This window comes from Osmerus eperlanus, chromosome 15 (assembly GCF_963692335.1).
Source record: "Osmerus eperlanus chromosome 15, fOsmEpe2.1, whole genome shotgun sequence".
Taxonomy (NCBI): Eukaryota; Metazoa; Chordata; class Actinopteri; order Osmeriformes; family Osmeridae; genus Osmerus; species Osmerus eperlanus.
This window is the reverse complement of record NC_085032.1, coordinates 14,599,333-14,615,054: the sequence shown is the minus strand read 5'-3', so window position 1 is coordinate 14,615,054 and position 15,722 is coordinate 14,599,333. Positions and strand designations below refer to the sequence as shown.

At 44.3% G+C, this 15,722-nt stretch overlaps 5 protein-coding genes across 7 annotated transcripts in view; 4 read left to right on the top strand and 1 right to left on the bottom strand.

The window, feature by feature from the left end:
- Positions 1–48: 48 nt before the first annotated feature.
- Positions 49–956, bottom strand: LOC134035307 (cystatin-B-like). The gene is made up of 3 exons (XM_062480311.1): positions 793–956; positions 525–626; positions 49–430 (listed from the first exon to the last, which is right to left on the bottom strand). The coding sequence occupies exons 1-3, from the start codon at positions 856–858 to the stop codon at positions 302–304; spliced, it is 297 nt and encodes a 98-aa protein (XP_062336295.1). The 5' UTR covers positions 859–956; the 3' UTR covers positions 49–301.
- Positions 957–1,220: 264 nt separating this feature from the next.
- Positions 1,221–2,874, top strand: si:ch211-161h7.8 (thiosulfate sulfurtransferase/rhodanese-like domain-containing protein 3). Of its 3 annotated transcripts, none has more exons than XM_062479584.1 (4): positions 1,221–1,282; positions 1,969–2,091; positions 2,218–2,380; positions 2,481–2,874. In XM_062479584.1, exons 1-4 carry the CDS (start codon positions 1,270–1,272, stop codon positions 2,533–2,535), a joined length of 354 nt encoding a protein of 117 aa, XP_062335568.1. In that variant the 5' UTR covers positions 1,221–1,269; the 3' UTR covers positions 2,536–2,874. The 3 variants fall into 3 exon arrangements, with proteins under 3 accessions (XP_062335568.1, XP_062335567.1, XP_062335569.1); XM_062479583.1 differs by lacking the exon at positions 1,221–1,282 and adding an exon at positions 1,298–1,562; XM_062479585.1 differs by lacking the exon at positions 1,221–1,282 and adding an exon at positions 1,423–1,876.
- Positions 2,875–3,852: 978 nt separating this feature from the next.
- On the top strand, positions 3,853–4,842 carry LOC134035262 (cystatin-B-like). Its single transcript, XM_062480224.1, has 3 exons — positions 3,853–4,087; positions 4,254–4,355; positions 4,450–4,842. The coding sequence occupies exons 1-3, from the start codon at positions 4,022–4,024 to the stop codon at positions 4,576–4,578; spliced, it is 297 nt and encodes a 98-aa protein (XP_062336208.1). The 5' UTR covers positions 3,853–4,021; the 3' UTR covers positions 4,579–4,842.
- A 1,645-nt stretch (positions 4,843–6,487) lies between these two features.
- On the top strand, positions 6,488–7,397 carry LOC134034859 (cystatin-B-like). Its single transcript, XM_062479529.1, has 3 exons — positions 6,488–6,739; positions 6,906–7,007; positions 7,102–7,397. Exons 1-3 carry the CDS (start codon positions 6,674–6,676, stop codon positions 7,228–7,230), a joined length of 297 nt encoding a protein of 98 aa, XP_062335513.1. The 5' UTR covers positions 6,488–6,673; the 3' UTR covers positions 7,231–7,397.
- A 2,967-nt stretch (positions 7,398–10,364) lies between these two features.
- drd3 (dopamine receptor D3) overlaps positions 10,365–15,722 on the top strand; it is a 14,383-nt gene continuing 9,025 nt past the window's right edge. The window contains 2 exon segments of the mRNA XM_062480367.1: positions 10,365–10,788; positions 14,114–14,443. Of these exon segments, the coding sequence (XP_062336351.1) occupies positions 14,156–14,443 (288 nt within the window). The 5' untranslated portion in view covers positions 10,365–10,788; positions 14,114–14,155.

Sequence of the window (15,722 nt, the reverse complement as noted above, 5' to 3'; positions counted from 1 at the left end):
AACCACAAGCATTTCATTCCTTCATCCAAAACACAGATTTTAAAGTAATGTTCTTTAATTTCTTTTATTGGCTGTGTTACAAAAGAATCGTGTCATCCAATCAAACTGCTAATATGATTACACACACAATCATGTTTGAATATGAAGCAGAAACCTTTTTTTAAATATACATTTCTGCATAGACAAATTAGGATGAAAACATGATCACTGGTATAATATTGTAACAAATCATACTAATCAGACTGAAACAACCAGGCACTGGAGGGGATCAGGTCTACTTGAAGACGTAGATCACTTTTAATCAGAAATACTCAATGGGATCATGGTGGGATTTGGAATCCTGCAGGCCTGTCAGATCCAGTGTTCCTCCTGTATGAGGAAGCGTCTTGTACACCCGCAGGTGAACATGGTCATCTCCCCCAACATGGACCTAGAACCAAAAACGATTCATATGAGGAGGTAAGCTACGTCAAATACGAAACAACACGCATCCTATCCAGATCATAAACTGCACCTCTCCTTACCTTAATAAAGTAGTTTGTACCGGCCACAACCTGCGTCTTGAACGATTTCGCTGTGAAGGTGTCAAAACTCTTTCCGGCTTTCTTCTCTGCATGCGGCTTCATCTGTGCGTAAAATATAGTTCAGAGATTTTTGATATTGGGCCCATAGCAATCTGTGCAGTAATAATAAAAGGCTGAGATACTAGGCGATCTATTCAAAGAAGATTCAGGGAACTAATGGATATCATTAAAGGCACGGGCCCTGGATGAAAGTAAATTGTAAAGTTACCTCATCACAAATTTTTTGGACTTCATCCGTAGCTGTTTGCGCAGCTGATGTTCCTCCACACATCATTTTTGCTGAATAAGGAGTAACGACAGAAGACGAAAAAAAATGTAATGCTGAGAGAGAAAGATACTGCTTTTATTTGTTATCCTGACCTGGGAGTTCCGTTTGGGTAACGATCACATGACCCTCGTTCTGGGACATACCATTATTTTGAATTTGAAACATAGCATAGCCTACAGTTAACATTTACCCCCCAAAATGTAAATGTTTCCTGCAAATGTTATTTAATATCATGGGACATGTTTCATAGTCCTATCTGGATGGTTTATTTAAAAATTCTGAGGAAATATAGAACTAGATTTAACCAAATGGACTCCCCCACTGTATTTCACGTGGTTTAATCGGTAACAAAATGCTTCCCAAAAACATTTCGAAAAAAAGGAAAACACAAAAATTGCTTAGTTGTGTGCTTGTGACATGATTTCAGAATGTATGTTTAAATTGAAATACGTATTTGAATGACAAAGATTTATCGCCTCAGTATGACCTATTCCAGCACTGCCAATAGAGGGCAGAATATAAAACTAGCCCTTCAATAGCCTACATGTAGTTTGTTATCAAGCCAGTTAACATGTTGTCTTACCTGTTATCACGGAGAACAGTAATTATAGCAGCCGACACTGCCAGCCGTCTGTCACTCAGCTCGTGTGGTCACTGGCTGAGCTTTAGAACGTCGACATCAAAGTCTGGCAAACCCTTGACCGACAGCGGTAAAGTTGATTAGATTGTTGGGCTAGTAGCCTACCTTGTATTTTGTTGGCTAGGCTACGCTCTAGCTTCAAATACTGCAGACCCAGTTATGAGGGTTTTGACTGCCTCTTCTAGTAAGGAGCCTATGTGTATATTTGTAGCCTGCTTTGTAACCGTTCAACAATGGATGGTATTGGGAACAGGTCGATAGGCCAACCACCTGTGTGACTAGAAGCCTCTGAACTGTTACACTGTATAAAGGGCCCAGGCTTTTTAGAATTCAATGGCGAATTGTGTTTTACATGACAGGATAAACTTGTTTCAGCGATGGATGGTGAGTGTAGGCTGTGCAATGATTTGACATGTAGCTGTTGTGATGCAATGATAGTTAATTTTGTAATACATAATGTAATATTGTGGTTTCAGACTCAGTTGTGTCCTATGAGCAGTTGAAGAATATGCTGTCCAGACGCAACATTCAGTTGTTTGATGTCCGCAATCCCGATGAATATCTCGCTGGAAGAATTCCTGACTCTGTGAACATACCATGTAGGTGTGTGTGTGTGTGTGTGTGTGTGTGTGTGTGTGTGATATGCATCAGTGGGGGGTGTGTGTGTGTGTATCTCTGTGTTATTGTGTGTGTATATATGTCATGTTTTTTAATGCATGTTTCAGTGGGTGACCTGGAGGAATCTCTGAATCTGTCCCCTGAGCACTTTAAGCAGACCTTTGAGGTACCTGCTCCACTGAAAGACGCTGACAATATCGTTTTTCACTGCAAGAGTGGAAACAGGAGTGGTAAAGCCTTGGACATTGCCTATAATCTGGGCTTCACTAGGTAAACACCACTGCTACATCCATACCTGTGACCTCCCTCATTGCTTGTTGGCCTGTATTTCACTTAACAGTTTTGGCTTTCAATGTCTTTTCTCTTTTAGAGCAAGACATTATAAAGGGGGCTACAGCGAGTGGGTGGAACGAGAGGACAAATGAGGCACATATATCCAACCGGCTTTTTCAGGGAGGTTTGTTTTGTTCCTGTAACAGATACTGCAAGATCAGTTAATACTTCCTCTGATATATCTTTGAGTTACGTTTATAACTGCTTACTGATTTTGACCAAACGTGTTTGCTTGGTACTGAAAGAGTTGAATGCAATCGAGTGGTTTAGGATACTATTAAACCTGACTTGTGCAATAGGTTTGACCTGAAGATATGAAATATTTGTAATATTACTGTCCTCTGTGTTCTGAAGTTACTGAGAAAATGTACGGCTCTGCATGTGAATGAGGGTTGATTTTTGATCATTAAATTTTGAAACTCAAAATCTAAGCATGTCCTTTAGTGTATTTTTTGTTCGTTATTGGAACATTGGAACATGTGTGAATACACACGGATGGGTTGAAGTCCATGTTGCGGTAATTCAAGGCTTTCTGTCATTTCAACTTTGAGCCACAAAATGGCAGCAGTGTGTTACACTACCCAGTTAGATCTCATGGTAAAGCGTGTTCCCACCTGAAAGTATATGCCATGGTTCCATCATGGCGTCGTCTCTGGGGGACCCCACTTTGGTCCGGGTCGACCCCGTCACCCTGGCTGCTCTGCAGGACACGGGCTGGTACTCTGCCAGCCTCAGCAGAGCCCAGAGCCTGGTCTGGGGACAAGGTGGGGGAACCGACCTGCGTGTGTGATTTGTGCCTGTGTTTTTGCGTGTGTGCTGTGAATTGGTATTGTCTCTGTGGTGTGTAAAAGTGTATTTTCCCTGCATGTTTGAGTCCCACATGCCATGATAATTCAGTCAGATGGCTGAGTGGTGAGGGAGTCGTGCTAGTAATCTGAAGGTTGCCAGTTCGATTCCCAGCCGTGCAAAATGACGTTGTGTCCTTGGGCAAGGCACTTCACCCTACTTGCCTCGGGGAGAATGTCCCTGTACTTACTGTAAGTCGCTCTGGATAAGAGCGTCTGCTAAATGACTAAATGTAAAAAAAAAATGTGTCGTCTGTCTTGTAGATGATGAAGGGTCATTTGAGCCGAGACAGAGCCATCAAGAGCTGTATAGCCCAGACCTCAGAGGTGGTGGGGCAACTACGAGAGGAGAGAGGAAGGGACCGTGACAACCTCACCCTCGTCAAACAATAAAATAACACAACACTCAAGTGCACGGATTTATAATTATTACAATACGGATTTGGCTAAATAATAATGACTGATGGAAGAAACTCGAGCGATAACTGGTGCTGCTTCTCTGGCAATTTGAGATTTGTCTTTAACAAGAAGCGGTGGCTTCGTTCCTTCTATGGCTCTGGTTCAGAAGAGCGGCAAAACTTCGAACCAGTTTGTGACGTTTGAAGCATTGAACGTCATCTATCACGTGGTTTCGTAATTTGATACAAGCTCCAAAACACTTTTTCGAAACTGTGCGTATTGGTTTTGCGACACAACCATCGATGCGTCAGTGTCATACGTCCCATCCCTAAAAATGATGCCTGGAGGAACATCAGCTGCGCAAACAGCTACGGATGAAGTCCAAAAAATTTGTGATGAGGTAACTTTACAATTTACTTTCATCCAGGGCCCGTGCCTTTAATGATATCCATTAGTTCCCTGAATCTTCTTTGAATAGATCGCCTAGTATCTCAGCCTTTTATTATTACTGCACAGATTGCTATGGGCCCAATATCAAAAATCTCTGAACTATATTTTACGAACAGATGAAGCCGCATGCAGAGAAGAAAGCCGGAAAGAGTTTTGACACCTTCACAGCGAAATCGTTCAAGACGCAGGTTGTGGCCGGTACAAACTACTTTATTAAGGTAAGGAGAGGTGCACTTTATGATCTGGATAGGATGCGTGTTGTTTCGTATTTGACGTAGCTTACCTCCTCATATGAATCGTTTTTGGTTCTAGGTCCATGTTGGGGGAGATGACCATGTTCACCTGCGGGTGTACAAGACGCTTCCTCATACAGGAGGAACACTGGATCTGACAGGCCTGCAGGATTCCAAATCCCACCATGATCCCATTGAGTATTTCTGATTTAAAAGTGATCTACGTCTTCAAGTAGACCTGATCCCCTCCAGTGCCTGGTTGTTTCAGTCTGATTAGTATGATTTGTTACAATATTATATCAGTGATCAGGTTTTCATCCTAATTTGTCTATGCAGAAATGTATATTAAAAAAAGGTTTCTGCTTCATATTCAAACATGATTGTGTGTGTAACCATATTAGCAGTTTGATTGGATGACACGATTTTTTTGTAACACAGCCAATAAAAGAAATTAAAGAACATTACTTTAAAATCTGTGTTTTGGATGAAGGAATGGAATGCTTGTGGTTTTCAAAAACCACAAGTTCTAAGATATATTGAGCAGCACACTCATAAGCAGCTGACGATTACTCATCGTGGCTGGTGAACATCAGATTCTTTCACGTCACGCCCTTCTCCCTTCTATGACTACAACCAGTGAGAACCTGTTGTGTGTGTGTTTAGCAATGTAAACCTGAGAGAACTGCAATCACACACATCACAAAAGGATCTGGCATGACCAGAACACTGTTCAAGGATTAGGACACAGCACCCACATGTTCAACACACATTGGAGACAGTGATTCAGTCAGATTATGTTGACAAGTCCTTTGCATTGAGGAATTGATCACCTTTTTAGTAATAGTATGGATATCGGTCATGGAAACCCTCTGGCAGCCGCTTAGTTCTTTTATGCTTTGGGCCGGCTCTGGTTACGTGTATAACTGCTTACTGATTTTGACCCAAAGTGTGTGCTTGGTACTGAAAGAGTTGAATGCAATTGAGTGGTTTAGGATACTATTAAACCTGACTTGCACAATAGGTTTGACCTGAAGATATGAAATATTTGTAATATTACTGTCCTCTGTGTTCTGAAGTTACTGAGAAAATGTACGGCTCTGCATGTGAATGAGGGTTGATTTTTGATCATTAAATTTTGAAACTCAAAATCTAAGCATGTCCTTTAGTGTATTTTTTGTTCGTTATTGGAACATTGGAACATGTGTGAATACACACGGATGGGTTGAAGTCCATGTTGCGGTAATTCAAGGCTTTCTGTCATTTCAACTTTGAGCCACAAAATGGCAGCAGTGTGTTACACTACCCAGTTAGATCTCATGGTAAAGCGTGTTCCCACCTGAAAGTATATGCCATGGTTCCATCATGGCGTCGTCTCTGGGGGACCCCACTTTGGTCCGGGTCGACCCCGTCACCCTGGCTGCTCTGCAGGACACGGGCTGGTACTCTGCCAGCCTCAGCAGAGCCCAGAGCCTGGTCTGGGGACAAGGTGGGGGAACCGACCTGCGTGTGTGATTTGTGCCTGTGTTTTTGCGTGTGTGCTGTGAATTGGTATTGTCTCTGTGGTGTGTAAAAGTGTATTTTCCCTGCATGTTTGAGTCCCACATGCCATGATAATTCAGTCAGATGGCTGAGTGGTGAGGGAGTCGTGCTAGTAATCTGAAGGTTGCCAGTTCGATTCCCAGCCGTGCAAAATGACGTTGTGTCCTTGGGCAAGGCACTTCACCCTACTTGCCTCGGGGAGAATGTCCCTGTACTTACTGTAAGTCGCTCTGGATAAGAGCGTCTGCTAAATGACTAAATGTTAAAAAAAAATGTTGTGTCGTCTGTCTTGTAGATGATGAAGGGTCATTTGAGCCGAGACAGAGCCATCAAGAGCTGTATAGCCCAGACCTCAGAGGTGGTGGGGCAACTACGAGAGGAGAGAGGAAGGGACCGTGACAACCTCACCCTCGTCAAACAATAAAATAACACAACACTCAAGTGCACGGATTTATAATTATTACAATACGGATTTGGCTAAATAATAATGACTGATGGAAGAAACTCGAGCGATGCCTGGTGCTGCTTCTCTGGCAATTTGAGATTTGTCTTTAACAAGAAGCGGTGGCTTCGTTCCTTCTATGGCTCTGGTTCAGAAGAGCGGCAAAACTTCGAACCAGTTTGTGACGTTTGAAGCATTGAACGTCATCTATCACGTGGTTTCGTAATTTGATACAAGCTCCAAAACACTTTTTCGAAACTGTGCGTATTGGTTTTGCGACACAAGCATCGATGCGTCAGTGTCATACGTCCCATCCCTAAAAATGATGCGTGGAGGAACATCAGCTGCGCAAACAGCTACGGATGAAGTCCAAAAAATTTGTGATGAGGTAACTTTACAATTTACTTTCATCCAGGGCCCGTGCCTTTAATGATATCCATTAGTTCCCTGAATCTTCTTTGAATAGATCGCCTAGTATCTCAGCCTTTTATTATTACTGCACAGATTGCTATGGGCCCAATATCAAAAATCTCTGAACTATATTTTACGAACAGATGAAGCCGCATGCAGAGAAGAAAGCCGGAAAGAGTTTTGACACCTTCACAGCGAAATCGTTCAAGACGCAGGTTGTGGCCGGTACAAACTACTTTATTAAGGTAAGGAGAGGTGCACTTTATGATCTGGATAGGATGCGTGTTGTTTCGTATTTGACGTAGCTTACCTCCTCATATGAATCGTTTTTGGTTCTAGGTCCATGTTGGGGGAGATGACCATGTTCACCTGCGGGTTTACAAGACGCTTCCTCATACAGGAGGAACACTGGATCTGACAGGCCTGCAGGATTCCAAATCCCACCATGATCCCATTGAGTATTTCTGATTTAAAAGTGATCTACGTCTTCAAGTAGACCTGATCCCCTCCAGTGCCTGGTTGTTTCAGTCTGATTAGTATGATTTGTTACAATATTATATCAGTGATCATGTTTTCATCCTAATTTGTCTATGCAGAAATGTATATTAAAAAAAGGTTTCTGCTTCATATTCAAACATGATTGTGTGTGTAACCATATTAGCAGTTTGATTGGATGACACGATTTTTTTGTAACACAGCCAATAAAAGAAATTAAAGAACATTACTTTAAAATCTGTGTTTTGGATGAAGGAATGGAATGCTTGTGGTTTTCAAAAACCACAAGTTCTAAGATATATTGAGCTGCACACTCATAAGCAGCTGACGATTACTCATCGTGGCTGGTGAACATCAGATTCTTTCACGTCACGCCCTTCTCCCTTCTATGACTACAACCAGTGAGAACCTGTTGTGTGTGTGTTTAGCAATGTAAACCTGAGAGAACTGCAATCACACACATCACAAAAGGATCTGGCATGACCAGAACACTGTTCAAGGATTAGGACACAGCACCCACATGTTCAACACACATTGGAGACAGTGATTCAGTCAGATTATGTTGACAAGTCCTTTGCATTGAGGAATTGATCACCTTTTTAGTAATAGTATGGATATCGGTCATGGAAACCCTCTGGCAGCCGCTTAGTTCTTTTATGCTTTGGGCCGGCTCTGGTTACGTATATAACTGCTTACTGATTTTGACCCAAAGTGTGTGCTTGGTACTGAAAGAGTTGAATGCAATTGAGTGGTTTAGGATACTATTAAACCTGACTTGCACAATAGGTTTGACCTGAAGATATGAAAAATGTGTTCTATTCCTGAAGTCACTGAGAAAATGTACATGTGAATGAGGGTTGATTTTTGATAATCACATTTGAAACAAAAAATCCAAGGATGTCCTTTAGTGTCGTTCTTGTTCGTTATTGGAACATTGGAACATGTGTGAATACACACGGATGGGTTGAAGTCCATGTTGTGGTAATTCAAGGCTCTTTCTGTAATTTCAACTTTGAGCCAATAGATGGCAGCAGTGTGTTACACTACCCAGTTAGATCTCATGGTAAAGCTATTCCCACCTAAAAACTACTGTTCTTAAAGGGCCAGTATGCATGGTCATTGATGATGGTCAAACCTGCATTACTCTGGTCAGCTATTTATCTTGTGACGGCTCTGCAAACAGTTGTCAAGCACACAGTCAGCTCAAGGTCTCAGTATCTCTCACTGAGGAGGAAGGTTGCTCTCTCACCTCTCTCCCCCAACCGTCTCTCCCCCATTCCTCTCTCCATTACATTTTATGTGGCTGCCCTCCATTGTCAGTAACTGGGCCAGTTTAGACAGGTGCAACTGTCCATAAAAATATGGCTGTCGTCTTTATACTGTTTAAGAACAGAGACTACTGGAGGTTAAGGTTTTCGGTGTGTCTGCGTGTGATTGATTTCAAGGACAAGCTTGTAGACTTACAGGGATGCTGGAGGTGTAGTGGGGAGTCAAGTGGCTAGACGGAAAAAAACATGTTCAGGTAATATTTCACTATCCCCTCAGGGTTTAGAGTTGCTGCTACAGTAGTTGGCATGTGTAACATGACACATGGGAGGTCCACTGCACTCCAGAGCGTGTTCAGATTATATCTTGAGTGATTCAAGGTGATGGGTGGTTTGCTTTTGAATTGGTGTTTCATTCTTTTACAGAAACCGTTTATACCAAAATAGTCATTCCTTTAGTTCTCAGTTCTGTTTCATTCTCTCTCTCTTTCATCCCACTCATTCAGCACTAATACGTAGCTCTGGACCGGCATAATAAATCACGCAAGAGTGCGACAAAGAACTTCAAAAACTAATTAGATGGTGCCAATCGCTTCCATTCATCGGGGATTGAAGCATTGCGAATTTGCATGTCGTGGAATGTATAGAACAGATGGTGTCTAGCGTATGGAATACACTTTTAATATGCACATGATTTAAATGTATGTAAATTAGACATGGGATTAAAATGTTGAGCTCAGTGCACGCAGCACAACAGCATGCGTGAACTTAGCTGAATTTTTACTTTTATTATTTGTATCCTCGATCACATTGGCAGACGTTCAGAATATTGTCACCACATATCACATTAAATTTGGTGCCATATAGTCAATATGTATAATTAATTCCATCCCTGAACGAAGACAGTCAGGCACCTTTCTGCTATACATGAGATGAAATTGATGTTTTTTCCTCAATGATGGTTCAGGTCAAATATGCTGTAAACCTCAAGGACGCGATGACAAGTGTACATTAGTTATAAGATCAACTTGACATACTGTAAAAGATGTGAATGCATGCAGGCGTGCCGGTTGTCAAAGGAATGAAGATCTGGGTGAATTAATCAGCTGCAGCTATATGAACCAGATTCATCTCCTCCCCCTTGCAACCCTGCATATGAAGATTTATTTTAAGATTTGGTGTTTAGGGTGAGTCTTTATGAAAGATAAAATACCTGACAATAACTCAATCACAACTTGTCTTCCACATTGTCTTCACATGTGCAGATGTTAGTTTATCAGGTTTCAGCTACTCTGTAGGCCTTATAATGCCTGTGATTTCCAAAGATGACATATTTCTTCAACATTGGATAATAGGAAAAAACGTCTTCAACGCCCAAACGTTTCCTGGTATCTAAGGTATTAGCTTTTTGTTCTGAGAACAAATTAGGTGGCTGAATTCGGAATATTCTCTTGCTATTTTTAGGGATTCTTTCCGCTGAGGTTTCCGCGATGCATGTGTGATATCTGAAAAGCCTACATCAGGCTTTATAACGATTCCATCTGAATTAACACGCATGTACGTCACTGAAATGTTGCGTTTGCGAATGTCCCGGGATGTTATATCAATTTTACTGACTGGCACGAAGCCGTATGACCCTTTAAGATAAGCTATATTATTTTTCAAATAAAATCAATGTAAATATTGTATTTGCATGGCCCTGTATGAAATATAAATTGTATGATGTCATAGCATCTTTTATCCCAAACTTGGTTGGTTAGGGTTGAAGGAGGCATGCCAAATTCTTGGGATCTTCGTATTTCAATGGACGAATTGGCTTCTTCTTCCTTCTCCAAGCTCACAATACAGAACGATTAGTTGGTAAATCAGCCATTTTCAAAACCACCCTGCTAGCCACCGCTTAATAGTGAACTCTTGGGGTTTTCATTGAGGTTTGCTAGACAGCTCAAACTAAGTAACTGTTCCTTCTTGACATCCCGTGCGCGCGCCTCTGTTTTACGCGCAACAAGACCAGTAAAGAGAAAGTGAGCCGTATCATGTCTTAAATTGAATAACTCAAGGTGAAGAAATCGGAGAAGGTTAATATATATTTTATTGAGGATTTATGAGTCTCAGACTCGGAGCTCTGGCTGTCTGCACGGAGATGGGCGCCCCTTCGCTCTCCGTACAGTTGGAGAGGATACAAACAGACCGGTCAACTTTTATCTTTCAACTGATGGATCACGCCATGGCATCTATTGTGTTCTCCTTTGTGAGAGTCTAAAAGGTATACTTTCCTTATCTTCTATTCCAATTATTAATTGATTCATTATATGACCTTGTCTTTTACATTTATTACAATATGTACATTACTCATTGATATCCTTGAGCAATTTCTGACAATAATCATGGAATGACTAATGTCATTTGTCACGCGTAATTGTGGTTAAGGTATCAAGGACTGACCCCAATCTCACGAGCTCCGTTCGCAATATTATGAATTTGACAGAATTTCTTGTTGAAGGTTTGATTAAGTAAGGTTGTAAATTGAGACACTTTGACTGGAAGCATATTTTTTCAGATGGAACATCAACAATAACTGCACGTATTAAAGATTATTTTGGTTATTTAGCTCGTATCATCTAGTTTACTTAGGATGATTTAACAGTCTGTTAAATGTTAACTTCCGATATGTTCGTTTTTGGTCATCTTTAAAATATTGTGTTTAGCGGTTGCAATGTATATGCACATTGATGCGTTACTTGGCGCTGCTTCAGCCCAGGTCTGTGTTTGGAGCCCTGTTCTGTGTGTACCGTGTAGGTTGTTTGTGGGAGGTGGGTGTTTGCTTTATGTTGGCACCTTCAAAACAACCGGAGCCATTAAAGGGACTAATAAGCACGGCGCTGTTCCCAAGCACGTAGGTATGTGTGGAGAGACACATAGAGAGATGACTCTGAGACGACACATTTTCACACAAACACACACACGTTTCCTAAGCTAAAACCAACAAATCTAAACGTAATTGCGTCCAGCAACAGATTCACGCGCAGTTAAGGGTGCACGTCTCCTCAGCACTGCCAAGCTGTCTGCCTGCTGAAACAGAGCGAGCGCACACACGCACAGACACCCTTTAAAAGTTGTATTTCTCCTTGACCAGAGCCCCATGCTGCACTCTCATTGACAGAGCTGGGGGTGGTTATCATAACAGGGCAGCAAGTATGCCACGAGTACACTGAGTCAGTCTGCAGTCACACGGTCACCCCCCCCCCCCCCCCCCACCACACACACACAATGCATGGTTCTGTTACAGAACAGCATAGCTGAGCAGAGAGGAGGAAAGCGCAGAGCCAGGAAACAGAGGGTTAGCTGTACACATTAGAGAGACGGTTGGAACCAGGAGTGGGTCCGGGTGTTGCAAGGTCAACATGGCAAGGGGACAAGCAGCTTTGCAGAACAACAACATCAGTAGACGAGAGGGGAGCCGCTCTGAGTCGTGCTCACAGAAATGTGGAAAAAAAGCCGCAGGCTGGGTCCCAATCTGAAAACGTGCTCTCTGCCTCCCAGCCAACATGCTCCTGATGACTCCCATTCCCCTCCAGCCGCATCCCTCCAAGTGCCCCGCTCACCTCCTCCATCCCTCACCTCCTCCATCCCTCCCCCTCACCTCCTCCATCCCTCCCCCTCACCTCCTCCATCCCTCCCCCTCACCTCCTCCATCCCTTCCCCTCACCTCCTCCATCCCTTCCCCTCACCTCCTCCATCCCTCCCCCTCACCTCCTCCATCCCTCCCCCTCACCTCCTCCATCCCTCCCCCTCACCTCCTCCATCCTTCCCCCTCACCTCCTCCATCCCTCCCCCTCACCTCCATCATCCCTCCCCCTCACCTCTTCCATCCCTCCCCCTCACCTCCTCCATCCCTCCCCCTCACCTCCTCAATCCCTCCCCCTCACCTCCATCATCCCTCCCCCTCACCTCTTCCATCCCTCCCCCTCACCTCCTCCATCCCTCCCCCTCACCTCCTCCATCCCTCCCCCTCACCTCCTCCATCTCTCCCCCACTGACCAGGAAGGGCTGGAGAAGAGGGCGCAGTCTGTGTACCTGGGAATCACATGGACGCCAGTGTAAGCAGATCTGTTATCAGGCCTCGAGCCATCTGCAGGCCAGGATAGACACGGAGGCAGAGCCATGGGTGAAGGTAGGAAGGAGGAAGGGGGCTCAGAGAGGGATGAGAAGAGCAGGGGCGAATCTAGGTTCCCACTTTTGGGGGTGCTAAGCCCCTAGATAAAACCTATTATTTTTCCTGTGACCCAGCAAAACTAGGGGGGTCTGGGGGCATGTTCCCCAGAAGAATTTTTTGAAAATATCCTTTTAAATAGTGTCCTCTAGTGGGTTTTAGGAAGAGAAATTAACTAATTTAGATTTAAAATATGAAGACAAAAAAAATATGATTTTTTAATGATTTTTTTTGGGGGGGGCTAATGAAACTTTTGGGGGGGCTCCAGCCCCCCCAGCCCCCCCTAGATACGCCGATGGAGAAGAGGGAACGTAGACATGGGAGATGTATGTGGAGAGAAAGAGAGATCTGATTCTAAAAGGCCAGCAAACAAAAGCTATTTTAAAATGCAAAGTCATGTTCGATCAAAAAGTGAAAAGGGATGGAAAGAGAGGCTTGTTAAGAGTGTCAGCCATTGTGAAATGGCTTCGGCAGAGGCTTACAGTAACTGGTCAAGGGAAGTAAGCCATTTGTGCATTGCATTTACAATTAGCTTTTAAGTCATTTCTCAAAGGCTCTCATCGGAACCATTTACAGTAAGTGCATATAGGGTGTGACGGGAAAGATCATCCTCCAAAAAGAAAACCAGGAGTCAGGTGGCTGAGCGGTGAGGGAAGCGGGCTAGTAATCCGAAGGTTGCCAGTTCGATTCCCGGTCAAGCAAACTGACGTTGTGTCCTTGGGCAAGGCACTTCACCCTACTTGCCTCGGGGGAATGTCCCTGTACTTACTGTAAGTCGCTCTGGATAAGAGGGTCTGCTAAATGTAAATGTAAAGCCATAGCAAAAAGACCAGACAGATTCCACGTACGCTCAGCTAATCATATTGTGAAGTATCAATATTGCAGTGAGCCAAAATGACGTGATCACGTTTGACCGACAGTCTATGGCAATAATGTCTGGAAAACATTTCAAATCTAAAGCTATGTATGGCTACGACTCTAGTTCTTTTGTTGGAAAAAAATGGACTGAAACCTGAATGTGATTATCCGGCTCCCTTTCTGCCACTCAGCTCGGTGTCTGATGCGACGGCCATGGCCTGATTATGAATGAGACGCCATCACATCTGACGGATGGGCTTTCATATTGTGAGAGCTATAGGGTGTACTGAAGAGGGGGCCTTATGTATGTGGGGTTCGTCATGGGGACAGGACGTGATGTCATGGGGACAGGACGTGATGTCATGGGGACAGGACGTGATGTGAGGAACATTAGCCTCAGCTCTCCACCTCTCCTTTCTTCTCGTTCCACCCGTTCCTTCCTCTCACCTTGAAGAAATCTTGTTTTCTCGTCTCTTCTCCTTCTTCTCCTTGCATCTCCTCCGGTGTCCTCTCCTCTCAGATCCATCATCGAGCCCGTCTCCCATGTCACCGGGACATCTCCATGACGATGTTTAGCGGCGCAGAGCGGTTCTGGAATGAGTCGGACTTCCTGTCGGAGGAGCAGGGGAACGGCAGCGCGGCGGGGGCGGGGGGGGAGGCCGAGCTGAACTACTACGCTATGCTGTACTCGCTGCTCATCCTGGCCATCGTGTTCGGGAACGTGCTGGTGTGCCTGGCCGTGCTGCGGGAGCGCTCCCTCCAGACCACCACCAACTACCTGGTGGTGAGCCTGGCCGTGGCTGACCTGCTGGTGGCCTCGCTGGTCATGCCCTGGGCCGTCTACCTGGAGGTGAGGGGGGTGTTGGGGAGGGGGGGGAGGTGAGGGGGGAGGTGATGGGGGAGGCGGGGGGGGGAGGGTTTTTGGGGGGAGGTGAGTGGGGGAGGTGAGGGGGGTGTTGGGGAGGTGAGGGGGGTGTTGGGGAGGTGGGGGAGGTGAGGGGGGAGGTGATGGGGGAGGCGGGGGGGGGGGAGGGTTTTTGGGGGGAGGTGAGTGGGGGAGGTGAGGGGGGTGTTGGGGAGGTGAGGGGGGTGTTGGGGAGGGGAGGGAGGTGAGGGGGGAGGTGATGGGGGAGGCGGGGGGGGAGGGTTTTTGGGGGGAGGTGAGTGGGGGAGGTGAGGGGGGTGTTGGGGAGGTGAGCGGGGGAGGTGAGGGGGGTGTTGGGGAGGTGAGCGGGGGAGGTGAGGGGGGTGTTGTGGAGGTGAGGGGGGTGTTGGGGAGGTGGGGGAGGTGAGGGGGGAGGTGATGGGGGAGGCGGGGGGGGGGTTGGGGGGAGGTGAGGGGGGCAGGTGAGGGGGGTGTTGGGGAGGTGAGCACACAAAGAGTGCGTGTACAGCGGGTTAGACTGACAGCAAGCGTTGCGTTGATGTTGTATGAAGCTTCCTTCCTTAGAGATGGGTGACCGCACCTACTGCTATTCATTTTAATGATAATGAGTTATTTTCACTGTTCATGTGCATATAAATAATTGGAGTTGACATATTTCTTATTAACAACTAATGAGTTAATTTGCATTGAAAAATTGTTTGTGATTACAGTTTTTCTCGATTGGTTACACACATTTTCTGAATGCATACCTCATACTCTCAGAACTCTACACACAAATCAAAAAAACACACACACAATGGGCAAAACCCCTCACTTCTCCTGCAAAATTAAACTTAACATTCAAAACAATGTTATTTAATCTCAAAATGGTATTTTGTTTTCAAATGACAAACACAAACCATCATATGAATAGACATTTATAAGAACCATTTGAACACTGATGTGCTCAATGTAAAACACTATGATGAATGGAAAACACTTCTTCTTCATTCATCATAGTGAGTTAGGCCTTTTTTTGTTCAGTGTTACATTTACTACAGACAGTACATACATAAGTGTGTTGTAAAATATTTGAGAATATTGTTTTTATACTCAGAACACAGAAATACACGGTAACAAATATATTTTACATATAAGTACACAGTGTACATCCCAACCAACACAAAGTTGCACATACAGCGGTTTAAATACAAAACAACAGAATAATTTACTGTATAGTGTATACAGTTACATTATTATTATT